The sequence below is a fragment of the Eulemur rufifrons genome, chromosome 4 (genome assembly GCF_041146395.1).
Source record: "Eulemur rufifrons isolate Redbay chromosome 4, OSU_ERuf_1, whole genome shotgun sequence".
Lineage (NCBI taxonomy): Eukaryota > Metazoa > Chordata > Mammalia > Primates > Lemuridae > Eulemur > Eulemur rufifrons.
The window spans coordinates 66042236-66070165 of record NC_090986.1 but is presented as its reverse complement, the minus strand read 5'-3'; the positions used below and the strand labels follow the sequence as shown (position 1 = coordinate 66070165).

The following is a 27930-nucleotide window of genomic DNA, read 5'->3' as shown; positions in this document are numbered from 1 at the left end:
GAAAAATGTGCAAAAATTAGAGTTTTGTGATTTATCTAAGAATAATACAGAAAATATTGCCTTTTGTGAGGAAAAGCAATTCTGCGCCGTTTATTTCAATCTAATAAAATGTGAAATTTGTTTGACAAACAAAGTAAAGAGAATACTGCAGAGTCACTCTCTAGATTATTTAGGTCTCTCAGGTGAATTGTGTGTGATACATACATAAGCTAATAGTGTTCAGCTTTTGTTATAAGACTGATGATGTAGATGTGACTAAATTACATTGAAGTTTTGTACAAGACATCATATGTATTGTTTTCTGATATTAACGTCCTCTTCCACCTCAAGGCACTTAGAGCTATTTTAGACAACTTTTCCTCTCTGTGGGTATCTAAATCCCCATTCCTCAAATATACTCTGAACCAGGTCTCATTGCTGCCACTAAAGTTAGGTGTCAAACGAGGGGGAGTTAATTGAACTTTACTGGAAAACAGCCACACTGCTTTGTTTACACGTCACCTATGGCTGCTTTTACAGCAGCATGGAATAGTTGTGGCACAGACTGAATGGTCCAAAAAGCCTAAAATATTTACTATCTGGGTCTTTACAAAAAACAGTTTGCCAACCCCTGAGCTAAATAAAACTTTGACACTTTTTTGCATCTAGTATGAAAAATTTTGCTCTTAGCATCAGTTAATGTTGGTGGATGATATGATACCAAAAAGTACTTGGTGGAAGCAGTTCTACGGAGGGCCAAAATACTACTGCTAAAACCACTGATTTGGATCTCTAAGGTTGCAACACAGGAAGCTGGGTTTTAACATAGTGTCCGCGGACTCTTATGCATACTCAAGTTTGAGAACCACTGGAGCCCGCTGGTCTGGCCCAGCGGATCTTGTACAGATTCCGGCTCTGTTAGTCTGGAGTGGGCCCCAATGTTCTGCTTTTCTAACCAGCTCTCGAGTGATGCTGATGTTGCTGGTCCAAGGGCCTTAGTTTCCTCATCTGGAAAATGGAGAAGATAAAAATCTGTATCAGAGTTGTTGTAAGTATTAAACAAAGTAATAATACACATTTATATCCTGTTTCCATCACCCTTTTCAAGTATGTCTGTTTGAGCAAGTTACTTAATATCTTGCTTCCTGTAAGTGGGGCTAATAATGCCCACATCATAAGGCTGCTGGAAGGAGTAAATGTGATAACACAGATAAAGTACCTAGAACAGAGCCTGGAACATAGTGAATGCTCCATATGTCAGATGCTGTTACTATTACTATTGTCATTATTATTGACAGGGTGTCTGACACATGGCCGATACTCCATTAGTGGTAGTTCCCTCCCTGTTCTCTCTCCTATCCATCCTCTCCTCCCTCCCCCTCCCCCTGGTCCCTTCTGTTGATTTTGAACATGTCTAATTACAGAACCTCTTTACGGATGCTGATCCAGAAATACCTGAACGCAGGCGACCCTACCTGACAGTCCAGAGGGCACCACACAAATGGGGACCCAAAAGGAGCCTGGACATTGGCTGTGCTGCCCAGGCGCAGCAGCCCACGGGCCTCAGGCAGCCTGCAGCAGAGAGCCCAGGAGAGCCTGGGAAAGTGGGCTCGCCCGTCCTTCCCACCTCATGGAGCACAGACGTTTCCAGGGCTCCCTGGACATTCTTATTCTGCAGCACATTAATCTATGTGGCACCAAGTTTACTTTTCTGAGGACGCCATTTGGGACAATACACGGAAAACCTGAGAAGTCATTTCTCTTTGGCAGCACTGCCCTCCGTAACAAAGCAAATGTTCCTGAAAGGCATCTGGATTTTGTTTCAGGCTTCTCTTTGCTTCCTTGGGGTTTAAGTGCTGCCAGGAACTGCCTTCTGAGAACTGTTTAAGAAACCTTAATTTTTAGACTCAGGGTGGTGTTCATGGTCACATTCTTTGCCCAGAATGACCATATGAGGGCCAATCCTGTCCTCAAGGATGCACTGCCACTACAGTCCCTATCAGTGCTGCGGCCACCTGATCTCCAAGCACTGGTCATGGAGTGCCTTCCCACACACAAGAGCAAAACTCAGTGTGAGGTGCAGTTTCTTCTACAAGCTGGCTATTCAGTCTCCAGCAAGCACCACCAGTATCAGCAGAGCCAGCTGTAGATACAATGTCTTTATGATCAACTCCACAGACCTCCAGCTTGTTTTGTTGTGAGAGCATTCTGTCTAAACACATTGCTAGGACTAACATTCCCAACCAATAGGACCTAGAATTTTATCTCTAGATAAGAGAAGATTCAGGCTATATGTAGAAAATAAGCAAATGAAAGATGAAAGGGGGAAGGACAATAATGAATGGTATTGAGCATCCGTTCTTTGCTAGGCACTGCACTACTTGGGATCATTTAGTCTTCATGAAGATTTGTGATAAACATATTACCACCATCCTTTCCTTCCATCCTTCCCCTCCTATCTTCCTTCAACTCTTTCTCTCTTCCTCCCTCCCTGGATAATTCAGTCAAAAAGCCATTTGACGGCCCCTCCCCTTGGAGGAAGGGGATGTGGAGGCAGACAAAGGGGCTGGGAAGTCGAGGGGGCAACTAGGGTGTTAGGGAGACTGCTCACTTACAGGGGAATTGAGGGAAAATAAAAGAAAGGAAGGACAGAGGCTGCTCATTTAGCCCGGATCCCACAGCCAATCCACAGGAGCAGAGCTGCAAGCATGTAATGTGAGCCAGAAGTAAACCTTTGTTGGGGCAAGCCACTGGAGTTTGCTGGTCATTTGTTACCCAAAACAAACTGGGTCTAGGCTGACTGATACAGCTAACTGGTAAATAACTTGTATGGTTAGAGTGTGAATATAGGTTGTCGACCTATGCTCTTTCTACTTGATATAAAGAATGATTTATTGATTTTAAAACCATTTTATTGATTAAGCTGGTTAACATATTGGATACTGCAGATATATTAATAGAATAGTTCCTTCATTGAAAAAATTTCTACTTGACAGTGTTGATGGAGGCCATTAAAACAAGTCTTAACAAATTTCAAAGAACTGATATCATACAGATCATATTCTCTAGATATAAACTTTACACTAGAAATCAATAACAAAATAACTTTTAAAAAACTCAACTTACTACTATAACACCAGTTTTTGAAAAACAAACAAACAAACAAAAAACTCACATATGGATTTTTTTAAATCACATTTCCAAGTAATTCATAGGTCAAATTAAAAACTCACTGGGAACATTCAATATATTAATACAGACTGATAATGAATTTATGGGCTGCTAGTAAGCAGTACTTAGAAATTTTACCTTTAAATGCTTATGCAAAAAATAAGTCTAAAAACTAACAAGCTAAACAGTCAACTGAAGAAGTTATAAAATAATAATAAAAAATGCATAACAAAAGAAATAAAAAATAAAATTTATAATATAGAAAACAAAGCTATCATAGGTTCAGCAAAAAGATTATTATTATTATTATTTTTTTTTTTTTGAGACAGAGTCTCACTCTGTTGCCGGGGCTAGAGTGAGTGCCGTGGCGTCAGCCTAGCTCACAGCAACCTCAAACTCCTGGACTCAAGCAATTCCCCTGACTCAGCCTCCCGAGTAGCTGGATCCACAGGCATGCGCCACCGTGCCCGGCTAATTTTTTCTGTATATATTTTTAGTTGTCCATATAATTTGTTTCTATTTTTTTAGTAGAGACGGGGGTGTCACTTTTGCTCAGGCTGGTCTCGAATTCCTGAGCTCAAACGATCCACCGGCTTCGGCCTCCCAGAGTGTAGGATTACAGGCGTGAGCCACCGCGCCCGGCCAAAAAGATTATTTTATGAAAAGGAAGCTGGAGATGGCCACAATGTCCTATACGCGAATAAATTGTGGTGCATACCTACAATGAAATACTATACAGTAGTGAAAATGAACCCCAGCCATACCATCAACATTGAAGAAAGATTCTCACTTCAATACTTTACAAAATGATATGCTTTCATAACTTTTCGCTTTTGCTTTCATAGTCTGAGAGCAGTTTTTGTGTCTTGCTGTTTGTCAGTATTTCGGATTGTGATAACAGAACGAGTTGGTGATGGAAACTGGCCGCTCAGTCACTGGGGAGGGAGGGGCTTCATTTTGAGTCGTGCCTGGACACTTCAATAAAATAAATGCACTATCAGGCTACCTCTCAGATTTTTCAGGGGCCACTTGCTGCTCCTTCCTCCCCTCACCTTTTTCCCAATTACATTTTCACCTCTTAATTCTTCATGTTCTTGATAAGAAGCAGAACGTCCCTATTGTGTTCTATGGGACCAGGTTCCCCAGCACTGGCCAATTTGTGATGACAGCAGCATCCTAGACCTCCGAGCTCCCATCCCCTCATCCCCCCACCCTGGGTTCTCTAAAACCTTGACCATGACAGAATGAGGTAAGTTTCCATTTGGGCTTTCATTTGCTCTTTGACGAAAATTCTCAATTCTCTGCATCCATCACCTCATCAGAGTCTGCGCAAACTGGGACCTCGAGCCAAGAAATCCTCTAGTAACCTTCCCTCAAGACAAGACAAACAAGATAACCAAATACAGGCGCCAAGCTTTTTATAGCTCAGGGCTTCAGGTCTCCGCCCAAGGAGCAGCCTTACGCCGCCTCGTCCCCGGCTCGCTCTGACGTCATTCAAAGCGCCCGGAAGTGTTGCCCGGGCTTGAGGCGTCATCTGGCTGCGCCTAGTAGGTCGTTGCTGTACAGTTGCTGGGAGGAGGCGAGAGGGGGAGCTGCTGGGGCCAAGATCATGCCTGACAGGGAGAGGTTTCCTGGGCCGCAAAAGACGCTAGGCTTGGGATGAAAGAAGCAGGGCAGATGCAAAATCTGGAGGGCGCGGAGGCTAGGCAGTCAGTCAGCACCCAGACTGTCAGCATGACCGGTGAGTGCCCGAGACCTGCTCCTGCCACCCCACCTTTCGCTCTGCCCCGTGCGTGTCCCGCCTTAAACTCCGGATTCCTTGCCTGCCCCTCTTCGCCTGCCAAGCTGCTCCTGATAGCTCATCCCCGCCCTGGGTACGTCCCCGCCTTGTTCACCGGGACCGCTCGGCCCTGCCGCACGGGCTTTTGAAGTCTCACGCATTGCCCCCTTTACTATTTCTTGTAGGACCTAGAACCGGGATCTCAGGAGTTGAAGAGCTTGAAAATTTACCCAACCACACTTTTACCTTGATTTCCAAATTTACCGCATGTGACGCTTTCTTAAGTTTCGACTGCTTTACCTCCGAAGGTCACCGCATTTTTAGGGCCGTGTTCTAATCAGTGCCCTTGTAGCAATGCCCCATCACAGTCCAAAGAAAAGCTTGCTCCAGGACAACGTCAGATGCGAGGACGTCTCACAGCTAACTTTGGGTTATTCCCATAGCCACGTGCATTCGTTGTTCGTTGTACAGTTTTTTTCTGCCAGGTGAGGGCTGGAGAAGGAGGGCCCCAACTTTGGAAAGTGCCTCAGGAGGTTGCCGCAAGTGAGGGTCAAAGTGTCTCATGCTAAGAAAGCTGATTCTCTTGTTCTCTAATCCTTTTTCTCTGCTGCCTGATAAAGCAGCTGAGCCAAGGCTGTAGCACCCAAGTGGCGTTGAGCTTGGTTACTATTTTCATCATTAGTAAAATTTTAAAGTGTTTGCTTTCTCTTTTGTAGGTCAAATACCAAGACTTTCTAAAGTCAACCTTTTCACTCTGCTCAGTCTCTGGATGGAGCTCTTCCCAACGGAAGCCCAAAGGCAAAAGTCTCAGGTATAATTTATTTCTGTAATTTTTCCTCTTAGAAGAGCAATGGTCTAAAATTTGATTTTATTGCTCCAGTTTCTGTCACACTTAAAACCAAACTCAACAAGCATTAAGATTTGAAAAATATCTTTATGGTTTAGCTCGGTACTTGTAACTCATAGCTGTGGTAGCTCATCTTTCCAATCTAAAAATAGAATACTTTGTCAGTACTGTGCCATGTTTATCAGGTAATAATGGTATTTATATGTTGGTTTGGCTAATAAGAATATTGTCTATGCTACATAATTTATCACTCAATTTTATACTGTTGGTGTTTTAACTAGGTAGTTTTTCCCTCTCCACCGAATTGTAAATTGCTTGAAGATAGAGACTATGTCTTATTTTATCTGGTATATACCAGTTAGCATCCACCATTATAAGGGGTAATCTATGAATGCTCCTTGGTTTCTTGTTCAATGTAAGTAGTCTCTTTTTTGGATTTCGAAAGAGATGATCAAAACGGGTTAGGAATGTATAGTATGAATAATCATAAAAGCCAATAAATTGGAAGTATATACGCCCTGCATCTTTTTTTTCTCTTACCCTTGGGGCAGCAAGGTGCTATGTTCTCATCATTTTGCTCCATGTTTGGAATGGCATGATGCTGAGTTCTCACCATTTCAGTTCGGTAATTTTGGAAGTTTAGAGTGTTGCCATTAATTTTTACAGGGGGCTACAGTCATATTATGGAAAATAATGTTAGGTTAAGTGAGGCATTTAAGACATTTTTGAAAACAGAGGAAAAAGGAGGGAGGGGGATGTGGAAAATCCCCCATGGCTTTGCACCATTCTAACAAAATCACTGTTAACATTTTGATACTTTCCTTCCAATCTTTTTTTAAACATAAGGTTTTTTATTTCACTCTTACAAAATTGTAATTATATTCTGTATGTGCTCACTGAGTTTTCCAGCTTACCAATAATTCTGCTGAAAGGTTGCTTTAGATTTTCCAGAGAAAGACTTTTTAAATCCTTAAATTCCCACAATATTCTAGAAGGTCATTCATGACCACCTGCTTTTTTCTTATTCATTTTGGACATCTTTTTTTTTATTGTGGATGAAATTGTATGTTTGGTGCTGGAGACACAAAGAAGAAAACATGTGGTCCTTATTTTCTAATGGGGAAAAAACCTAGGCATCTAAACAATTAATTAAGATACAATTAGATGTTGCAGCTGAGTACAAAGTATAAGCAGAGATGCTACTAAGACTGAGGGCTAGGCTCTGTGGAAGGAAGGAGTCACGGCAGGGGGGGGGGGTGGTATTTGCACTGAGATATGAAGGATGAGTAGACATTTGCTCAAGCCAAGGAGCCCTACATGGAAAAGCTTAGAGGAATGAGGGAATTTGTGGTACTTATTCCAGAAGGTAAAATTGGGTGGAGGGAGGAGATTGGGAAGGAATCATATCATAAAAATCATTATATGTCTTGGAAAGGAGTTTAGATTTTTTTCTCCTATCAGTATTGGGATTCCATTGAGGAATTTTCACAGGAAATGAGGGAATTCACTATTTACAATAAAATGATACCTCTTGCAGTAGTTTTCTCCCCCAATTCCTATGTGAAATGTTTTATAATCAGTAAAACATTATTAAAAATGTTATGCATTGTTATTCCCTATTTCTCAACACTGCCAGCCCCCACCCTGGCTCCATATTTTATTAATGGCTTTGAGAAAGCTCTTCATTTCCTTCATGAATTTTTAAGTCCCTTTACTCTTTCTACTTGTTATAGCTTAGCATTATTTTATGAAAATAGAAGATTTCCAAGCTGTCAAGGATTTTTTGGGGTTTTTTTTTTTGCAGATAAAATATATTTTAAAGAGCCAAATTAAGAGCAAATGTTAGAAATTTAAGACCTTAGAAGTTATATTTAAGAAGCTGGGCATGTTAGAGATTGAATCCTAATTTTGAAGAAGCTTTTTTCTTTTTTCAAAAATTTTTTTCTGATATCCAAGAAGAATTTTTCTTTTTTTAATACCCAGATTTGATTTCACTTTAGTTGTATTTTATACACTCTCCCAATCCTGTGCTGAAATTAAGTTCTTTGTCAACAAACAGGCACAAGTTACATTTAATTAGTGGATAATGATATTTAAGTTTCTATTAGGAAGGAAGTGATGGGCCAACTAATTGCTGAAGTTCGTTTGCAAATAATACTCACCCTACTGTTTCATCATACTTTATAGAGATAAATACGTAGCCTGAGAAAATAACTGAGATGAAGCTTTCAGTTAGCATTTTGTTAAAAAAAATAGTGCCAAGTAAATTTCAGAGTTATAAAACCACATTAGTAACAAGATTTTATGCTTTATATCTTGTTTAACAAAAGATCAAGTTTATGACTCCGTGTTTTCCCCCGAGTCAACAACTCTCAATTTTCTTGGCATCTCGTTCCTTCATCTGGCAGGCTCCATGGAAGTTTTTAAAATGAAAGAAATCAGTCTTTTGTTTTAAATATTTTATTTGGAATCTTAGAAATCTGACTTGTACCCATATCTGGTTAAAGTTTTTAAATTGAAGTTAAAACAGACATAAAAATGAGTACAAAGGACATCAAAACAGAACAAAGAAAATCCTTGTCTTATGAATGCCAGCCAACTTGAAAATAAGATTGACTTGGACACATGAAAGGTTATCACTTTTAAATTTTGGTCCTGGAGCTTGCCCTGCTCCTGTACACTGCATTAATGTCTTTCCAGCTGTGCTCCCACACCTATATCTCATAGGACCACAGCTATCTAGCCACAGTGTTGGGTAGGCCTCCACTTCTGTTCCTTACCTGAATGTCTTGGGACCCAGATTCCCCACTTGGGCTGGGGGATCCTCAGGATTACTCTAGCAATGATCTTCTGAGTTAAATAGGCTTTTGCATATTAGCTTGGGAACTTGACTATCATTTTTAATATTGTTTATATGAGAACATGCGTTTTAAATTCCTAAACAGATTTATCAAATATTTAGAACGTAATTATTTGCAGGTTATCAGCTACTTGTGTATCTAATGTCAGTAAAGCAGAGGCATATAATAATTTCATTAGTTCTTCTGATGTTATGGCCATTGCAAAGAAGCCAGTGGTAACATAGGGGAAGAGTACAAAAATCCAAGGAGCATATTGCACCCTACATTTATTTATTATGCAAACATTATAGTTGAAACTGAAGATGTCATCTACAACTGCAACATGAAAAAAATCATACTATTTGTATATTTTTTTCTTCTCCTGGGCTTCCTTTCTGTACTAATTATACATATAATTTTGTAGATAATTGCAATCATAGCAGAAACAAAATTTTGTATTTGACGTTGTACTGCTATGGAGTTTATATATTAATAATTTTAAATTATACAATAGGAATACATCTAGATTTCATACTGTTAGTACATGTTGCCATTGTTTTTATATTTGTGAAAATATTAAATTCCTAAAAATGATACCCAATTTTTGTGTTCAATATTTCTTTAGCATTTGCTAGAATATAATTATCCAGTTAATTGCACATGGTGTTCAAAAGGTTAAGTAAGGTCTTTTTCCTATTAAGAGAAAAAACATGTTCTTTAAGCTAAAAGAATAAGATCACTTCACTTAAATTCTTTATTCTGCTTTTGTTATAGAAAGTAAGTCATAGAAAGTCCAAGATACAAATTGACATGTAATTGTGTTGGAAATATTGCGTTTGACACTTTACCAACCTTTTGTCTTTTTTAAAGTATTTTTATGAGTTCCCAAAGTAATGTTGTTCATTATTTATAAAATGGACGAAGAAAAAAATTCCTCATAATTCTACCACCCAGGGACTACTGACATTTTTGTATCATTTTCTCATCTTTTTTCTCAATTTCCTTTACTCATATGAGACCACTTAATTCTGAATCTGACCCTTTTCACTTAACATAAGAAAATACTTATGCTACAATGTTAAAACGTTGGAGCAACAACTTAGACTAGTGTTTTAAGAGTAGCCAGTGGTTTTGTGGCCAGCTTGCCTAGGTTCAAATCCTGGCCCCAGGTCTTCTTAATTGTGTAACTTTGGGTAAGTTACTTTACCTCTTGTGTCAGCTTCCTCATATGTCAAATGGAATGTTACTAGTACATAATAAATATAGGGGGCTTTTATAAGAAATTAATGAGTTAATATTTGCAAAGCTCTTTGATAAGTGCCTGGCTCATGCAATGTACTATGTTTTTTACTATCATTTTGTTAATAATTGCACAACAGTTTATTGATGAACCTATCTGCTCCCTCATTATTGAACATTTAAATTGTCTATAATTTTTACCAGCCTTAGTGTGTTAACTTACAACCACTTCCAAACATAACTGATGTGAGTTTTTTTATGTTGTCAAATACTGACACTGTATGGATACTCCTTAAGGATTATTCAGCAAGGTGTACATTGAGTATAAAAACTAAGAATTTTTAAGAGTCTAGTCCAAAACTAAATAAGTGAGTGGGAGAGAAAGTAGTTGTTTATGAGACTCTGGGTTGGGGGGAATCACAATTAATGAAAAGTTTTGGAGTAGAAATCAAGCACTATGAAAATGGCTGTCATTTAAAAATATTTCTCCTACCGTTGCATAGATACTCAGTTTAAGTTAGACTTATCTAAATTGCCTGAATATTACTTTAAGAATAAGAATTAGAATAATTGCATTGTTCCCTCGTTTTTTCTACACATCTTATATTGTCCCTCTCTCCTCTTTCTGTTATGTCTGCTGGTACCTTATCTTCATGCTGAAGGACCTCACTTTACAACGTAGCAGAATGGTTAAGACAATGGATTTGGGGCCAGATCTTGGCTTACCCATTTATTAGCTGTGTGACCATGGTGAAGTTACTTAATCTCTCTCAGCCACAATTTCTTCATTTGTAAAATGTGAATAATAGTAGCTACTTTATAAAGTTGTGAGGATTAAATGAGATAATTTAGGGCCTGGTACATGGTAAACACTCAGAAGATGTTAGCTACTGTTATGATTTTCACTCATATAATTACCACCACTGCTACCACACACACCCCTACCGTTTGACTACCAACACCATCTCTTCCTCTATTTCCTGTTATGCTTAAACAGAAACCTCATTACCAGGACATAGGAGGTTATTCTTTTTCTAATATCTAGCACTTGTTTCATAAAACTAAGAGGTCAACATTCACAGTTTCCCATTCCTACTTTAAAACTTTCTCCAATTTATTAACTATCCCACCCACATCGGGGCTCACAGAATTCTATATCACCTTGTATTAATCATCTATTCACTTTATAGTCGCTTTCTTGTGTTCATAAATCATAAGCTCTATGGGAGTTATATCCTGAGCTGCTAGGTCTATGGCCAGCATATAGCAAAGACTCAATAAGTATTTTTTGAACTAATAAATGAAGGACTTTGGCTCCTGCCTCAAAACTTTCTGCTTTCAGTTTCACTTTTAGAGATGACTTATGGACATCCCTGTATTCATTTTCTATTGCTGCTGTAACAAATTACCATGAAGTTGGTACCTTAAAACAACACAAATTTATTACTATATACTTCGGTAGGTCAAAGTCTGAAATGGGTTTTACTGGGCTAAAATCAAAGTGTCAGAAAGGCTTAGTTCCTTCTGGAGGCTCTAGGGGAGAATCTGTTTCTTTCCCTTTTCTGGCTTCCAGAGACTGCCTTCATTCCTTGGTTCGTGGGCCCCTTCCATCTTCAAAGCCAGCAATGGCCTTGAGCATTTCTCATGTTGCATCACTCACTCTGAATCTCCTGCCTCCCTCTTTCACTTATAATGAGCCTTGTGATAACATTGGGCCCACTAGGTAATCCAGGATTATCTCCCCATGTCAAGGTAGATGGTTAGCAGCCTCAGTTCCAACTGTAACCTTAATTCCTCGTTGTCATGTAACATAACACAGTCATAAGTCCCAAGGACTGGAACAGGGAGGTCTTTGGGAGGGGGCATTATTTTGCCTACGACAGTCCATATCTGATACCTTTGCTACATAGTTCCTTATCTTCTCAATTCCAGTTGATTTACTTCTATTCTACTTTAGTCATTCATGGCCGTGCTTTAGACTTTTCTATTGCTCAAAACTGCACCAATTCTGAAATCTTAAACTTCAGAATTTAATTTTCTATCACAATTCAAATTCTAATTTTCTATCACAATTTCTAACCACAATTTCTAATTTTGGAAAATTACACAGGGGCTAGATTATAAAGGCCTTATTTACTAGATGAAGTAATCTGAATTTGACCCTGAGCAAAGTGGGAAGTCAATGCAGACTTTCATGAAGGAAAAAAAAAAAAAAAGAATGGTCCAAAGCCAAGGAAACCAGCCTTTAAATATGGGAATATTGAATTAATCATATGTCTTATATACTAATCTTTTTTCCCTTTAATCTAATTTTTATTAGAAAAATGAAGAGGGAAAGCATGGATCCTTAGGAGATAATGAAGAGGTGGCCAGAGTATCTACTGACAAAAAACAGGTGAATTGTTATGATTTTTTAAAAAAAGATATATGTGCTCATAATAACAAAGCAAAAGGAATAGTATAAAGTAGAATAAAAGTCCCTCCTATATTCAAGATCCCCATTCTTATTTCCAAGGGAGTTTTTTAATATACTCTTCTGAAAATACTCAGTGCCTTCACAAGACTATATGTCTCTCCTTTTTAAAAAGAAAAGTACTGATGGGATTAGTCTATGATATGCTCCTATATCTTGCTTTTTTATTTTTAATTTTCAAATTAACTCTCGGCACCTTCTAATATTAGTTCATATAGATGTGTTGAGAAACACTCTTCCTTAGTTCTCTCACACTACCACACATCCTGCTGGTTATGCCAAGCATGCAAAGCCCTAACTGCTCTTTATTTGGGCCATTTCTCAGAGTTGTGTTTGCACTGAGCATCCTTGAGAGTTGAGGTAATGTCTTCCGCCAGGGCAAAGAGCAAATTGGCTTACTGTTTGCTATGAAATGGCAGGCTCCCCAAGCTCAGTGTTCCTCTCCTATAACACAACCCACTGTGTCCAGGCAGCCATCTGTGTCCATCTGGATTACCTCTCATGAGGCTTGAGGGCAAAACAGTTACACACATGATACTCATACTGCTTGCTGTGCTGTGAATAATAAAGTCCTTTGTTTCTGACCCAGGAGTTTCATGTCTTCTGCTAATGGCCACGAATCAGTAACAGGTGAACTAATTAGTTGGTAAGCTGGGTAAAATCAAAGCCCAGACCTGAAAGATGAATCTTGTTCTTTTTAGTATTGCATACTATTTCCTTGTTACTGTACTCTTTTGAATTTTCCAGAGATTCCAATTCACTGGGTGTGGAGTGGAGACTGAGCATGTATATTTTGAAAAGAATTACTTTGATGATTCTGATGTATATTCCTGGAGATTTCCTGATTAGTTCTGAGAGTGAGTCTCTAAAATGCCCAACAAGAATATAGAAATAATTGGTGTCAGATTATTTAGATGTTTCCATTATAAGAAAGGCAAAGGGAAAAAAATAGTTAATCCTCATTTAAGTAAATGTACTAGTTCATGTACAAAACAGACTGTCCTCTTTGCCCATGTTTTAATGTAAAACTTTGTGACTAGGATTACATAGACAACTTGCCAAGATGTTAGTGAAGTAAAGCAAAATCAAGATCCAGAACAGTGATTCACTGAAAAGATTCAGTCCTCTGGGAATTGCAGTAAGTGGAAGTGCCAGAATGGAATGCAATTCAGCCTTTTATTTGTTTTGTTTGGTTAAGTTTGGGTTGGAAAAGTCTTTGTCTCAAACTTGATATTTTGACCTTAGCTAGAAGTAAAATGAAAAGAAAATTTTTTTCCTGAGGTAAAAGGGACATTAGACCGAAAAAAAAAAAAAAAAAGGGATAAATAAATTTGGCCCATATGGTTGTTCTAATAAAAAATAAATTGATATATATGCTACTCATTCATTAGGAACAAAAAGTCTTTTGTGGACAAGCTTTCTGACTTTATTTCTGTCTGCTTAACCACTTAGTCTAATGCTAAAATCATTTGGTTGCTGCCACTTCCGCTGGTCACATTGGTTCAGCTTAACAGCGTGAGCTTTATTGTTAAGATTTTTTGATAAGGCATCATCAGTTCTTTTCCAAAGTCACCATTTAAAAAAATAAATAAAACTTGCTGGAAGTCTTCAAAAGTAGATAATAATATATGCTTTGTATTTGAGGAGTATAAATCTCTAAGAAATTTTAGGATGGGGAGGGGGAGGAGCTCACAAATTTAAGGCAAATTTAAAGCTTATTTTAAAAGCCATATTTTTCATATTTTAGATATATTCTTAGTATATATATTGTAAAGGAAAGATTTTTGTATTGCTTTTACTTTTATTTTTTGGACAGAGTCTTACTCTGTTGCTTGGGCTAGAGTGCAGTGGTATCCCCACAGCTCACTGCAAAATCAAACTTCTGAGCTCAGGGGATTCTTTTGCCTCAGTCTCCCAAGTAGCTGGGACTGCAGGCATGTGCCACCACACCCAGCTGATTTTTTTTTTTTTTTTTTTTTTTTTTTTTTTTTTGAGACAGAGTCTCACTCTCTTGCCCAGGCTAGAGTGAGTGCCGTGGCGTCAGCCTAGCTCACAGCAACCTCAAACTCCTGAGCTCAAGCGATCCTCCTGTCTCAGCCTCCCGAGTAGCTGGGACTACAGGCATGCGCCACCATGCCCGGCTAATTTTTTCTATATATATTTTTAGCTGTCCATATAATTTCTTTCTATTTTTAGTAGAGGCGGGGTCTCGCTCTTGCTCAGGCTGGTCTTGAACTCCTGAGCTCAAACGATCCGCCCACCTCGGCCTCCCAGAGTGCTAGGATTACAGGCGTGAGCCACCGCGCCCGGCCTTTTTTTTTAATTTTTTGTGGAGATGAAGTCTTGTCATGTTGTCCAGGATGGTCTTAAACTACTGGTTTCAAGTGAATCCTCCCACCTCGGCCTTTCGGAGTGCTGGTATTATAGGTGTGAGCCACTGCGCCCAGCCTGTATTCCTTTTAAATGTCCTTATAGTTTAGGAGATGGGTGGTTAACTCAGAAAGGGAATTCCATAAAATCATCTGTATTCTTTCTTTTTAGGCATTTTGCAAAATATCATTCTTCACAGTTTCAAACATTTATACTCATAACTGAACCTGAAATTTGACTGCTTTAGTTAATATAGCTTTGGTTTGATCCTTAAAATGATTTCAAATATGTTGTATTGGAGAGTAGTATAGGGTAAAATCCCTTTGGAAGGGGATGGGGGGCAGATAAGGGACACCCTATCCTCAGCCCAAGTTCCCCTCCTGTTGTGACATTCAGTCCCTTACAGGATCAGGTCTGCATTCTTACTTCAGAATCTTTTGCTGTGAGAACAGCATAGCCTATTTTGTGCCTTGTGTAGAACTGATTTTTTTTTTTTTACCTTAGTCTGTTGTATCTGATATTAATATTGTTACACAAGCTTTTTTGGCTAGTATTTGCATAAATTGGGACACTTTAGGTTCAAAGTAACAGAAAACCTTCACTCATAGAGATCCACTGGAACTCTTTAGAACCCAGCCAGTCCCCAGCCTACAAGGCTTAAATCAGGATAAGCCCAGTTCCCTCTCTGTGGAGTACTGCTAAGGTAGCTCAAGCTCACTGCTGCCATAGAGTTCTCTCTTCCCTTCTGACACCTGAGCATATATCTTCCCTTTTTTTGATGTTATAAATTATTTATATATGTAGTAGGTGGGGACCCAACTATGTTAGTCTAGACTGCCATAGTGCTGAAAATTGGTACAGCTAGTTTTTTAGAAGTTGAGAATTACCTTTATTTTAGTCAATATTTTAGAATTTAAGATGACTTCTGCTTTAGTTTTGTCTTTTGCCATTTGCCATCTATGGGTTTTTCAGAAAGTCATGTAAATTCTCTGGGCTTTACTTATCTGTGTATATAATCAGGGTTTTTGAAATTTTTCTTTATTACCGTCTAGAAGGCTTGAGGCTAAATAGTCCTAGAATAGCAGCTATAAGAAACAAATTGACCTGGTTCTTGCCCCTTACTCCGTTAAAATGTGTTCATCTTTCACTAGAACAAATTAATGATAAGTGCATGCTTAATTGTTTGGTTCATAGAGCCTAGGTCTACAGATTTCTGGCATAAAGTCAACACCAAACTTTCAGAAATTTTTTTGGATCTAATGAGAAATATGCTTTCATACAAACTCTTCCGATAAAGTACTAAACAAAACTTTCATTTTATTAATAAATCAAGTATAATCCATGATGTGATCACTAGATATTATAACTAATAAGGTATTATTTTGTATCTTAATGTAGGTGAAGAGAACTGGTCTTGTGGTGGTGAAAAACATGACAATTGTTGGTCTCCATTGCTCTAGTGAAGATTTACATGCTGGGCAAATTGCTCTTATTAAACATGGGTCAAAGTTGAAAAACTGTGATCTTTATTTTTCCAGAAAACCATGTTCTGCTTGTTTGAAAATGATTGTAAATGGTAAGTGCAGATAAGGCTTTGTTGGCAATTAAGAGCATTTATCTGAAAGCAATTAGTAGGAACAAATTTGCCAGAAACAGAGATAATTTAGAAATATAAATACATATCCAAGGTAGTTTGACATATTGTAAGAGGAAGAATCAGAAAGCATGGATTCTAGTCTCAACCCTAGGCACTCACCAGTTAAATGAGCCTCAGTGTATTAGTAGACTAATGCTAGCTGCTATAACAGTTAAGCCCCCAAATTTCAGTAGCTTAGGATACTAGATATTTATCATCCGTGGACTAGTCCAACACACGTGTTGCTGAACAGCAGGCAACTTTTCTCCATGTGGTTGATTCATGGGCCTAGGCCTTGTCTGTCTTACTGTATTATCATTTCTAGGGCCTTGATCCTCCGTGTCCAGAGGCAGACTGAGGGAGAATAGAGAGGACATACCTGCTTCTTAAAAACCCTGGCTAGAAGTCACGTACATCATTTCCTTTCACATCCATTGTGGGAACTGTAGTCCCTGGCTGGGCAGCTGTCCTCCAATGACTGCTTTATACTTTTGGAAGGCGGAGCACAAATGTTTAATGTTTAGCCATCCATCTCTGCCACATAGGCTACTCACTAAAATTGTTTGTACTTATGATTATATTTTGTACCTAGGTAAGTATGAAAACCATTCTTCCATTTAAAATAAAATATATGTATCTTGCACATAGGCACCAAGGCAGATCAAAAAAAAAATTATTATGGTTCCTAATCCTTTTCCTCAAGGTGGTATTTTGAGTCCAGAATAACAATTTAATGTAACACATCATCTAATACCAAATGAGTGATGCTCATTTCCCCTTTTCCCAATTAACCAGGCAGATTGGATATTCATTTTATCACTGTGCTTAACTGACTTAAAATTCCTTTTTATAGATAATGTGGAGCCATTGAAGATTTTTGAGAAGGATGTAACATGATTTAAATTTTGTTGTTACTGAATTGGAACAGGGAGAAATTAGAGATTGGGAGCTTTATTAGTAGACTGTTGCATTAGGCAGGGTATAAAATAGGGTTTAGATAGTGGCATTGATATATAAAGGAAAATATGTGAAAGAACCAAAACATTTATTGACTGATCTGTTCTAGAGTCAAGGGAGAGAATAAGTAAGATAGCTGTGTGTTGTGCCAAGCTGACTGTACTCAAAGCACTCTTAGTAGCCTCAGAGCCATGAATGAGAGAGAATAGGGGAATGCAGGGAATTCATCACTGCTTGATGTCTTTGAGTTAAGACATTTCATCCTGGCAAGACAGATAATGAAGTGTGGAAAATTGGGAAAGCCCTGCAATGGAAATGCTTTCATGTTGGTGTTAGGCCCTTGTCTAACCGTAAAACAAAATTGCTGTGTTAAGTGAGGCTCTTAAGCTAAATATTAAAGATATTTGCAAAAATTTAAAACAATGCCATTTTTCTCACTAATTTTTGTTGTTTTGGAAAATATAGGTTTTTTTCCATAAAGTGTTATTTATACTAATGTGTAATAGTTTATTGTTATTTTAATGGATTAATAAATACTTTAACATTTTGTTTTAATTTTCTAATGTAGTACATATCAATAGATATATTTTACATAAACTAAGCTCTTTTGGGTCCTGAATAATTTAAAAATTCTGAAGAGTATAATGGGATCCTGAGATCAAAAAATCTGAGAACCTCTGCTGGAGCATTTTGCCACCTGTACATGTTTGTCTAAAAAGTATTCATCCATCCTCTCTTCTTCTTGAATCGAAGATTATTTGGAACAACTAAGATACTTAGATGAAAGGTTCCCTGTCACTGCTGATTAGGAAATGGATTATGAGACCTAGAACAGAGGGAAGGTGAAATGCAACCAGAGGGACATGAGGGTTTCAAAATTGCTTTGCAGCACAAGCCACAGTGAGTCAGGAGTAGCGGGGAGTAGATACAAATGTTCACTTGTTTAACTTAGACTTTTTACTTCATCTATTATTTTGAAGGTTAGAACACCCTGCGGGCCATCTGTCTATTTGCTTCTGGGCACAGTCACAAAAAAAAAAAAAAAAAAAGTCTCTCCTAGTTTCCTAGTTGAAATTACGTGAATTACATGAGATGCTACCAAAGGGGTCTGTTTGTTGTAAACTATTCATTAATTGACTAACATTTGTATGCTTAACTATGTATAAGGCATCTCATCGTTCAATATCAAATACATATTAAAATTTTTTTTGATGTTTGTTATCCAGTTATGTTTTCTCTTTTGTAAATTGTTCATATCTTTTGTCTCTTTTGAGGCCTTATTGTTCTTGTCAATTCATATATGCTCTTAATGAATTAAAATCTTTTCTGTATATTAAAGATTACTAACTTTTCCTCTGTCACATTGATTGAAAAATGTTCCCTTTGTTGTTTTGTCTTTAATTTTGTGGACTTAAAAATAGTTAATATTGCCCCCCCCAGCACCACCCCAACATCACATAAGAATTTTTCCATGTTTTAAATTCTTTGTGGACATTGTTGATATCTTTTATTATGAGGAGGACCATAATTTATTTAACCATTCCTCTATTTTGGTCAGTTAGGGTTATTACTGTTTTAAAGAATGCTATACTAAACATGCATACATGATTTTTTTTTATTTAGAATATTTTCCTAGAATGGCTTCTCAGAAGAATTCTGAATCAGAGGACAGGAGCATTTGTAATGCATGAATGAATTGTTTATTCCAGATACAAAACTCTAGACAGTATCAGTTGTTGGCTATAATATTTTGAAAATTAACCATAGAGGACCCTGGTATATATTAGCACTGGCCTTTGGGATACACTTAGCAAAACCAGTGATTCCACAAATGCCTTCTCATGGGATCTGTTGGAGGTCAGCTAACCTTTTCTTGAAAAGGCCAGATAGTAAATATTTTAGGCTTTGCAAGCCATATAGTGTCTGTTGCAGCTGCTCAACTCTGCCATGCAGAAGCAACCAAAGATTATATAAATGGGTGTGTCTGTATGCCAATAAAACTTTATTTATAGACACCAAAAATTGAATTTCCTGTAATTTCATATGTCACAAAATATTCTTTTGATTTGTCCCTCTATTTAAAAATGAAAAACCCATTCTTAATCTGCAAGCTGTACAAAAATCAGCAATGGCCCGGATTTGGCCTATGAGTGGTAATTCGCCATCCCTTGGGCTATATAATAGGTGACATGATAATAGACATTTATTGTATTGGGGCCTTTAGATCTACTGCAATGATAGGGTGGATTTATCAAGAAAACCCTAAGTCTAGCATGTATCAGATAATTACCTTTTATATTTTGTATTTCAGCTGGAGTTAACCGAATTTCATATTGGCCTGCTGATCCAGAAATAAGTTTGCTTACTGAGGCTTCTAGTTCTGAAGATGCAAAGTTAGATGCCAAAGCAGTGGAAAGACTGAAGTCAAACAGTCGAGCCCGTGTGTGTGTCTTACTTCAGCCTGTGGTGTGTTATATGGTGCAGTTTGTAGAGGAAACCTCTTACAAATGTGACTTTATTCAAAAAATTGCAAAAATATTGCCGGATGCTAACATTGACTTTTATTCTGAATGTAAACAAGAAAGAATAAAAGAATATGAAATGTTATTTTTGGTTTCAAATGAAGAAATACATAAGCAAATACTGATGACTATAGGTTTGGAGAACCTGTGTGAAAATCCATACTTTAGCAATCTAAGGCAAAACATGAAAGACCTTATCCTACTTTTGGCCACAGTAGCTTCCAGTGTGCCCAACTTTAAACACTTCGGATTTTATTGTAGCAATCCAGGACAGATTAATGAAATTCACAATCAAAGTTTGCCACAAGAAATTGCAAGGCACTGCATGGTTCAGGCCAGGTTATTGGCATATCGAACTGGTGAGTTACATGCTTAGTTCATAAATTGGGGCTGATTGGTTGGGTTGGATTTGTCTCTGGAGTGTTCATCTCATCTATGATAGAGTTCATTTACTCTTAGATGCTAAATTTTGCTGTTCATACAATATAAAGAAGTTAGACCCTGCTTCCAGCAGTTTTAGGATTCCAGTGGCCTTATATTCAGTACCATATTTATAAATTAGGGCCTGAATATCTAGGACCTTTCTGCTCTTATGATTTCACTGTTCATTGAGTCCTTCACTAAAGATAGGACAGAAAGAGAAAAAGGACAAAAATCATTCATTCTTGTTAAATCTTCAATATTTTGTATGCAATATTTAATAAAAACTTTAAAGAATCTTTACAGTAAAAATATTGTTTAAGTAAATTCAGTAGAGTAGAGGTTCTCAACTGGCAGCATATCAGAATCATCACTGAAACGTCTATAAAAGGTTCAGATTCTACAAACTTTAACCCAGACCTATTAAACCAAGTCCCCAACCAGGTATGAAATGGGCCTTTGTTATTTTAAAAGTTCTGCAAGATATTCTGACATTCAGCAGGATTGATGATCCCTCAGTTCTCATTAAAGAATTTGATTCTATAGCCACAAACTATGACTGCAATAGTATTGTGTAAAAGACTGATTTAATGTATTGTGGGTTATATATTAGTCTCTTTGCCCATTCCAGCTTTGTAAAGAATTTTTACAGAAGCCATTCAAAAAGACAGAAAATAAATGGGAACAGCTATTATAGATATAATTCACTAATTCCCCTTCACTGATTAGAATTCAGCAGAACCCTATGTTCCAGAGTAAGATTGGAGATGTGAATCTGCTGTTCTTTTGCTTGATCTCAGTACTTCTTGCTTCTCATAGAACACCTCATCATACCACCTGTGATTCTAGTATTTAAAGATGCAGTATATATATCAGTGTGCAGATGGGGAGAGGGGTTAAGAAAAAAAAGGGATACCGAAGGTACAGATATAAATTTATATATATGTTCTTTGTTGGATACTCTATAGTTATATTCCAAATTATAAATTTATCCTATTACTGTGCACAGTTTTGTACCTAAAACCATGTTTATGTATTTGGTAGGCAGTTTAAAAGATTTTTCAGGGTTGTTTCTGGAGGATTTTTTACCTGAAACTCAAATCCTGAATAGGGTGCAACTCTGCTGTCGTGCACTCCACTCCACTGTGCGCTCGTTTAGGAAAGAGACCATGTTTTAATCATCGTTTTTTCCTTAGCACTAAACACAATGTGTGTTGAGTAGATAAAAGAAATCTTTTTGCCAGGCATGGTGGCTCACGCCTGTAATCCTAGCAGTCTGGGAAGCCAAGGTGGGAGGCTTGCTTGAGGTCAGGAGTTCGAGACCAGCCTGAGCAGAAGCGAGACCCCGTCTCTACCAAAAATAGAAAAAAATAGCCGGGCGTGCTGGCACTCGTCTGTAGTCCCAGCTACTCTGGAGGCTGAGGCAGGACAATCACTTGAGCCCGGGAGTTTGAGGTTGCAGTAAGCTATGATGACGCCACTGCACTCTAAAAAATCTTTTTATATCCAAAGATATTTATCCACAATAAGGTCCACAATCCCTTATCCAAAACTCTTGGGGCCAGATGAAAAGGAATTCAGAATTTTTCAGATTTTAAAAAGGTAATTTGATACATATGCTGTTATAGAGCACTCCCAGTGGGGTCTGGAACAGGACCCTATAATCAGACACATTAATACATATGGAGTAAAAAAAATATGAATATTTGCACTAAGCAATAATTAAGGGCTATAAATAACTCAATTTGGGTCAGGTTTGGCCATAAAAGTGCATCAAATTGTTCAAAAAAACCTGATAATAAGGGATTTCAGATAAGGAATTCTGGACCTGTAATTCTTCATTGATAATTAATAACAATGACAATTTATTGAACACCTACTATGTGTCAGGCAGTGAGCTATGTGATTTCTATACATATCTCACTTAACATTGAGGGCAATCCAGCAAGGTTTATATCCCCATGATATAGTGTGTTTCCAGTTACTCAAGTTTTTAATTTCACACTCTTCAGTTTGGTTTGATGACTTTGTTTCTTTCTAATTAATAGATGAAGATACCATTTCATCAGACCATGTCGTTTAAGAATATACATATGATTAAAATGAATTCTGAAACCTCTAAAAATAATTGAAAGTGGGTGCTTGGAATTGCTTTTCGAATGATGAATAAAGAGGATCTACAGAGGTGTCATTAAAAGTATGTTTCTAGAATACGTGACGTGGCCAAAAAAGTGTAAAATGTTTAGATTCTTGCGGGAGAAAAGAGTAGAAGAGCATCACAGCTACCTGTTTTAAGGATTGAGTTTTGACCTCCTTTGTGTCCTGTCTTCCCCACTAGATTAGGTGTTTTCCAAAGCTAAGGATTGTCTTCCTCCTGGACCACAGTATTGATGAAAGTAGGCTAGAGTAGCCAAGAAAGTGAACTGTTTTAAGTCATAACTTGAGTGAGTCCCAGATGTTAGTATGCCTATGGATCAAAGGGGGAGGACATGAGAAATGCAGATTCCTGAGCCCTGCCCACCTCCCTAGGAGAGGTCTATCTGGGGGATCTCCGTGGAAGCCAAGAGTTTACCTTTTTAACAAGCATCTAGCGATTTGATGCCAGTGGTCTATGGAGCAGGTTGACAAACACCCTCATGACCACAGGATCGGGAGCTAAAGTAACAACACGCCTATGTGTCTCTGACTTCAGTGATCAAAGAGCCCCAGCAATTTGGCTCAGTGATCGTAGTTGATCTTTCCTTCAGAGCTATACAGAGAAAACCCTGTGAATGACCAGATCATAGAGAGCAGTTTCTGTAAAAATTACAGACATAAAAAGATGTTTGAGAAATTACCTCAGTCTGTCACCAGTCTTAGGGCTGGATGAAATGGACTTCATTTGATATGCAAATTTATTCCTATTTGAAATGGTAACTGGTAGAGAATATTATCATGGCATAACTAACTTTAGCTAGGCAGTAGAGCTGCAAGCTGATGGAAAATTCACATTTTTTACCCTCCTGACAAGGTTTAGTCTGTCCCTAGACTGAAACCGAAATAGTGGCTCCTGAGAGTAAGAAAACATAACTTGAAAAATACTTAGTGTTGGTGATAGGAAGAGTGGGCTCTTAATACGAAGAATTTCTATTTTAGTTTTTCATTTGCCACCTCAGATTTATGCATGAATTAGGTAAAACTTCACTTGCAGTAAAAGTTTTGGTTTTGTAAGCAAATATAATCTATGTCTATAACTTCTGCCACTTGCCTTAGATATGCACATAAAGCAATTGATTTACATTCTTGCCCCCTCATGTTAAACTCTAAAGGTCTAGGAAGGAACAAAATTTTGTTTACACCAAAATCCCTTTTCCCTCCACTCTGTAGGAGTAAGTCATCCCGTGTACTCTACCCCTCAGCATCAAGTTCATTTCCTTCGGAGCGCAGCACATATGGATTGCTTGTTTCCTTGTCACTATGCTGCTCCCCCATCCAGCTGTAAGTTGCATGAGGATGGGGACTACTGTTTGCTTCACCACTGAATACTCAGCCTCTCGCACCCTTGGCACCTACGAGGCACTCAATGAGTGGACATCTTTGTTAAGGAATTCTTGATGTCAAAGGGTCGGGTGGAGGAAAGGCGAGTAGGTTGATCTGGAGGGCTAAGTTTTAATCACTTAATTTCTCTGCCTATTTTCTCATCTAGAAATGGAAATTTTATCTGCTTTGCCTGTAGGGTAAAATGAGATCATGGATAAAAAGTGCTTAACATAAATTATACCAATGCTTTGTGGTATAATTTTGAAAACCTAAGCTTACTTGAACTGGAAACGGGAAATTTTTTTTTAAGGTTAACTTATTTATAAGGCATCCTAGTTTTTAATGCAATAGTGGCACAGATTTTCTTTGTACTTTTCTCGAAAACTAGGTATTTAAATGTTATCATTGGAAGGATTAACTTTTAGGAAATTGTAGGGTGAAGCCCGGGTTCACTTAATCCTCCCCAATATGAAAATGCTGCAGGGTAAATTCACATTAGTCCCTTATTAAGATTTTGATAAATACTATGGTTTTCATAATTAGCGTATATTTGTCTTAGAAACTGGAAATTCAACCTGGTGTAGAAGGCAAAAGTAGATCCTTAATATGTAGCATTTCTATTTTTTTTATATTCTGTTTCAGATTAATGGTTTTAAGAAGTACAGCTTTACTTATTGCAAAGGTTTTGGTTCTGCAGGGAAATTATAATCTTATGTTTGTTTATAACTTCTGCCACTTGATTTAGAAATGAGCATGATAACTTGGCATTCTTTTCCCCCTCAGGGTAAACTGAAGGTCAGGAAAAGGACAACATTTTGTTTAAATCAAAAGTCCCTTCATGTACCTTCTAGTGATAGATAAATAGGTAGGTAGGTAGGTAGATAGATAGGAAAGTTCATAAAGATTTGTTTATGCAAAACAAAATGCCATCCCCATCAGATTGACAAAAATGCTTTTACCATTCTTTTTAGTGATGCTACCCAATGTTTAATTGGATATAAGAAAGTGAAAATCTTATATACTATTTTTATTTCAAATATAGATTGATCTAACCTTTCCGGATAGAAAATAATTTGTTAAAATCTATCCAGAGTTTTAAAAATGCTTATACACTTGGATTCTATATTTTCATCTCTAGGGAGTTATTCTAAGAAATTGAAAATTTTGAAATTTGGACAAGGAACTCATAGAAATTTTTCTGAGTCTTTAAATTATAATTTTAATAAAAGTTTTATATATTTAAGATGTACAATATAATGTTTTGATATATGTATACATAACGAAATGATTACTATGTCAAAAAAAAGAATTATTTATGTTTGTATTAGAAGTTTGAACTTTTTTTCTTAGCAAGAACATTTCCATAAAACGTCTTTTCCCTGATTAGAATGTAGAAAATGCTAGGAGAAGACAAATTTGGTTGTCGTGAACAGTTATTTATAAAAAAATCCATAAAGTTCAGAAACCTTTATTCAATTTCATCATCTATAGAAGTAGTCAGTTAGAAATTGACTTGCTAGTGGAGAATCAATGAAGTTTCCCTTAGTTCTGGTTACAGCTTCGAAGAGAACTGACTGTGGGCAGCGCCATCTCCACTACCCTCCATGCAGACATCATGTGTGAGCCTGTCCATTTATTTGGAACCTAGCTCCCATGCTCTATACTTCAAAATATTTATTTTAATACTTGTCTATAATTAGTGAAGATGTCAAGGATTGCTGCTACATTTATGAAATATGTTTCAGTAAATGTTTATTATTTTGGAAAAATGTATTTCTGAAACTAATAGATCATTGGTTTTTGCTGAATTAAATGCCATATATCTTTCAGAGGATCATAAAACAGGAGTTGGAGCAGTCATTTGGGCAGAAGGGAAATCTGTAAGTATGAAAATAATTCTTTAAATATTTAACCTGGATTTTGTGTATGACATCACATAGTTTATTGTTCAGTGCATGACATTTTACTGACCCACTGAGATTAATATTTTTGTAATAGTGCATGTACTCTGTAAACATTTGCTCATTCCCTCAACAATTTTCTAAATAGATGCAATCATTTAGCAAACCTTTATTAAATACCTTTACAAGTGAGGCACTGTGCCACTGTGCACATTGAGGATTTAAAGATCACATTTTCTGCCTTTCATGGCCTCATAGTCCAGTGATGAAGACAGAGAAGTTAAAAAGAGACTGCTCTATAAGTGTAATTATTATATAACCAATACTGTGAGAACATACAGGAAAAACCTCTACTCTGCTTGGAGAAATGAGTGAAATATTCTTGGCAAGAGTAAGAGATTAGTCTTGAAGAATGAGAGGAGTTCATCAGACAGAGCAAGTTAGTAGGGGCAGGAGGATAACATGCAGAGGTAGGGGTGAAAGAATGTGGGAAAATTCCAATGATTTGGCACGTTGGAGTCCACAGCCGTATGTACAGTAGGCAACGAATTGGACTGGGTCATGAAGAACTCTGTATCCCATGCAAAGACTTTGGACTTTAGACAGTGGCATGTCCTAGCACAGCATTAACCAGCGGAAATAAAGGGCAAGCCACATACAGAATTTAAAATTTTCTAGGAACTACGTGTAAAAAGCTTTTTAAAAGTCTAAAAATCTTATTTCAACATGTAATCAGTATATAAATTTTTTTTTTTTTTTTTTTTTTTAAAAATTGAGACAGAGTCTCACTTTGTTGCCTAGGCTAGAGTGAGTGCCGTGGCGTCAGCCTAGCTCACAGCAACCTCAAACTCCTGGGCTCAAGCGATCCTCCTGCCTCAGCCTCCCGAGTAGCTGGGACTACAGGCATGCGCCACCATGCCCGGCTAATTTTTTTTTCTATATATATATTTTTAGTTGTCCATATAATTTCTTTCCATTTTTAGTAGAGACGGGGTCTCGCTCTTGCTCAGGCTGGTCTCGAACTCCTGACCTTGAGCGATCCGCCCGCCTCGGCCTCCCAGAGTGCTAGGATTACAGGCGTGAGCCACCGCGCCCGGCCTAATATATAAATTTTTAATACAAATTTTTATTCTGTATTTTTTGGATTTCTGTATTTTTAGGGTATTAAGTCTTCAAAATCCTTTGTGTATTTTGTACTTTCGGCACCTCTCTAGACTAACTGCATGTGGATAGTGGTGACTATATTGGCCAATGCAGTCCAAATATTTTAAGTGGGAAAATGATTTGATTAGATTTGCATTATAAAAAGAATGAAGTGGGTAGACAGGAAATAGATGAATAGAAAAGAGATGATGAAGACTTGGAGTTATGGGGATGGGTTAGGAAGGCGTGGAATCAGGAGGTATTTAGTAACCATATAGCTGACTGAAATAGGAGCCAGAATGTTGCTTCAATGGACTTTATAGCAAATAATTTGACAATTTGCTTCCATGTTTCATAAGGCCCTCAAGTTTAACCCAGCCAATACATCCAGTGTCTTCCTTGGTATCCTGCTCTTTCGTCAGTGGTCAGCATCTCACTCCCTGTTACTCCACACAGGCAACCTCCCAACCCCCCCAACCCCCCACCTGCAGTGGATTCCACCTTCAGAATGCCTCTTGACTCTGCGTATCTCTACCCCAACTGTTAACTCCTGCTAGAATAGATTCCTCTGCCAGAAATCCCCATAGCATTCTGTGCAACTCATTTGTGACACTCACCACAGTTAAAGTTATGTGCCCTGTTTCTTACCCTCCCCAGATTATAAGGTTCATGAAGGCAGGGACTCCTCTCTTGTGCACAGCTGTTTCCCCAGTGCCTGCCACAGGCCTGGCCTATGATTAGGACTCTCGTTTGCATTAAAGTGAATGCTCAGCAGCCTTTTGGCTTAACATCTGGTTCTTAATTACTTTGTGGAGAATTTCAGTTTCCAGTTATCTCTAGTGTAGGCAGGCAGCGTGGTAAAGTGGAAAGACATAGGGTTGGAGTCAAGCAGCCTGGGCTTGAATTCTGGCTGTGTTACTTACTAGCTTTGTGACCCTAGACAAGTTATTTAACCTCTCTTGGCCTCAGTTTCCTTATTTGTAAAATGGGGATAATAATAGTACTACTCTCTAGGTTGTTTAGAGAACTGATCAAATGAAATAATGCATATAAAATGAAGCATGATGTTTGACATTTAGTAAATGCTCAAGAACATTTGTTAACTAGATAATATTTTATTTGCAAGCTTTTGT

General features: G+C 37.7%; 1 protein-coding gene across 2 annotated transcripts in view; it reads left to right on the top strand.

Annotated features, from left to right (window-relative positions):
* Nucleotides 1–4737: 4737 nt before the first annotated feature.
* Nucleotides 4738–27930, top strand: part of CDADC1 (cytidine and dCMP deaminase domain containing 1) — a 36426-nt gene continuing 13233 nt past the window's right edge. For both annotated transcript variants that reach the window (XM_069467277.1, XM_069467278.1), the window contains exons 1-6: nucleotides 4738–4891; nucleotides 5647–5741; nucleotides 12177–12251; nucleotides 16098–16275; nucleotides 19604–20173; nucleotides 25584–25633. In XM_069467277.1, the coding sequence (XP_069323378.1) occupies nucleotides 4810–4891; nucleotides 5647–5741; nucleotides 12177–12251; nucleotides 16098–16275; nucleotides 19604–20173; nucleotides 25584–25633 (1050 nt within the window). In that variant the 5' untranslated portion in view covers nucleotides 4738–4809. The remainder of the gene's footprint in view (nucleotides 4892–5646; nucleotides 5742–12176; nucleotides 12252–16097; nucleotides 16276–19603; nucleotides 20174–25583; nucleotides 25634–27930) is intronic.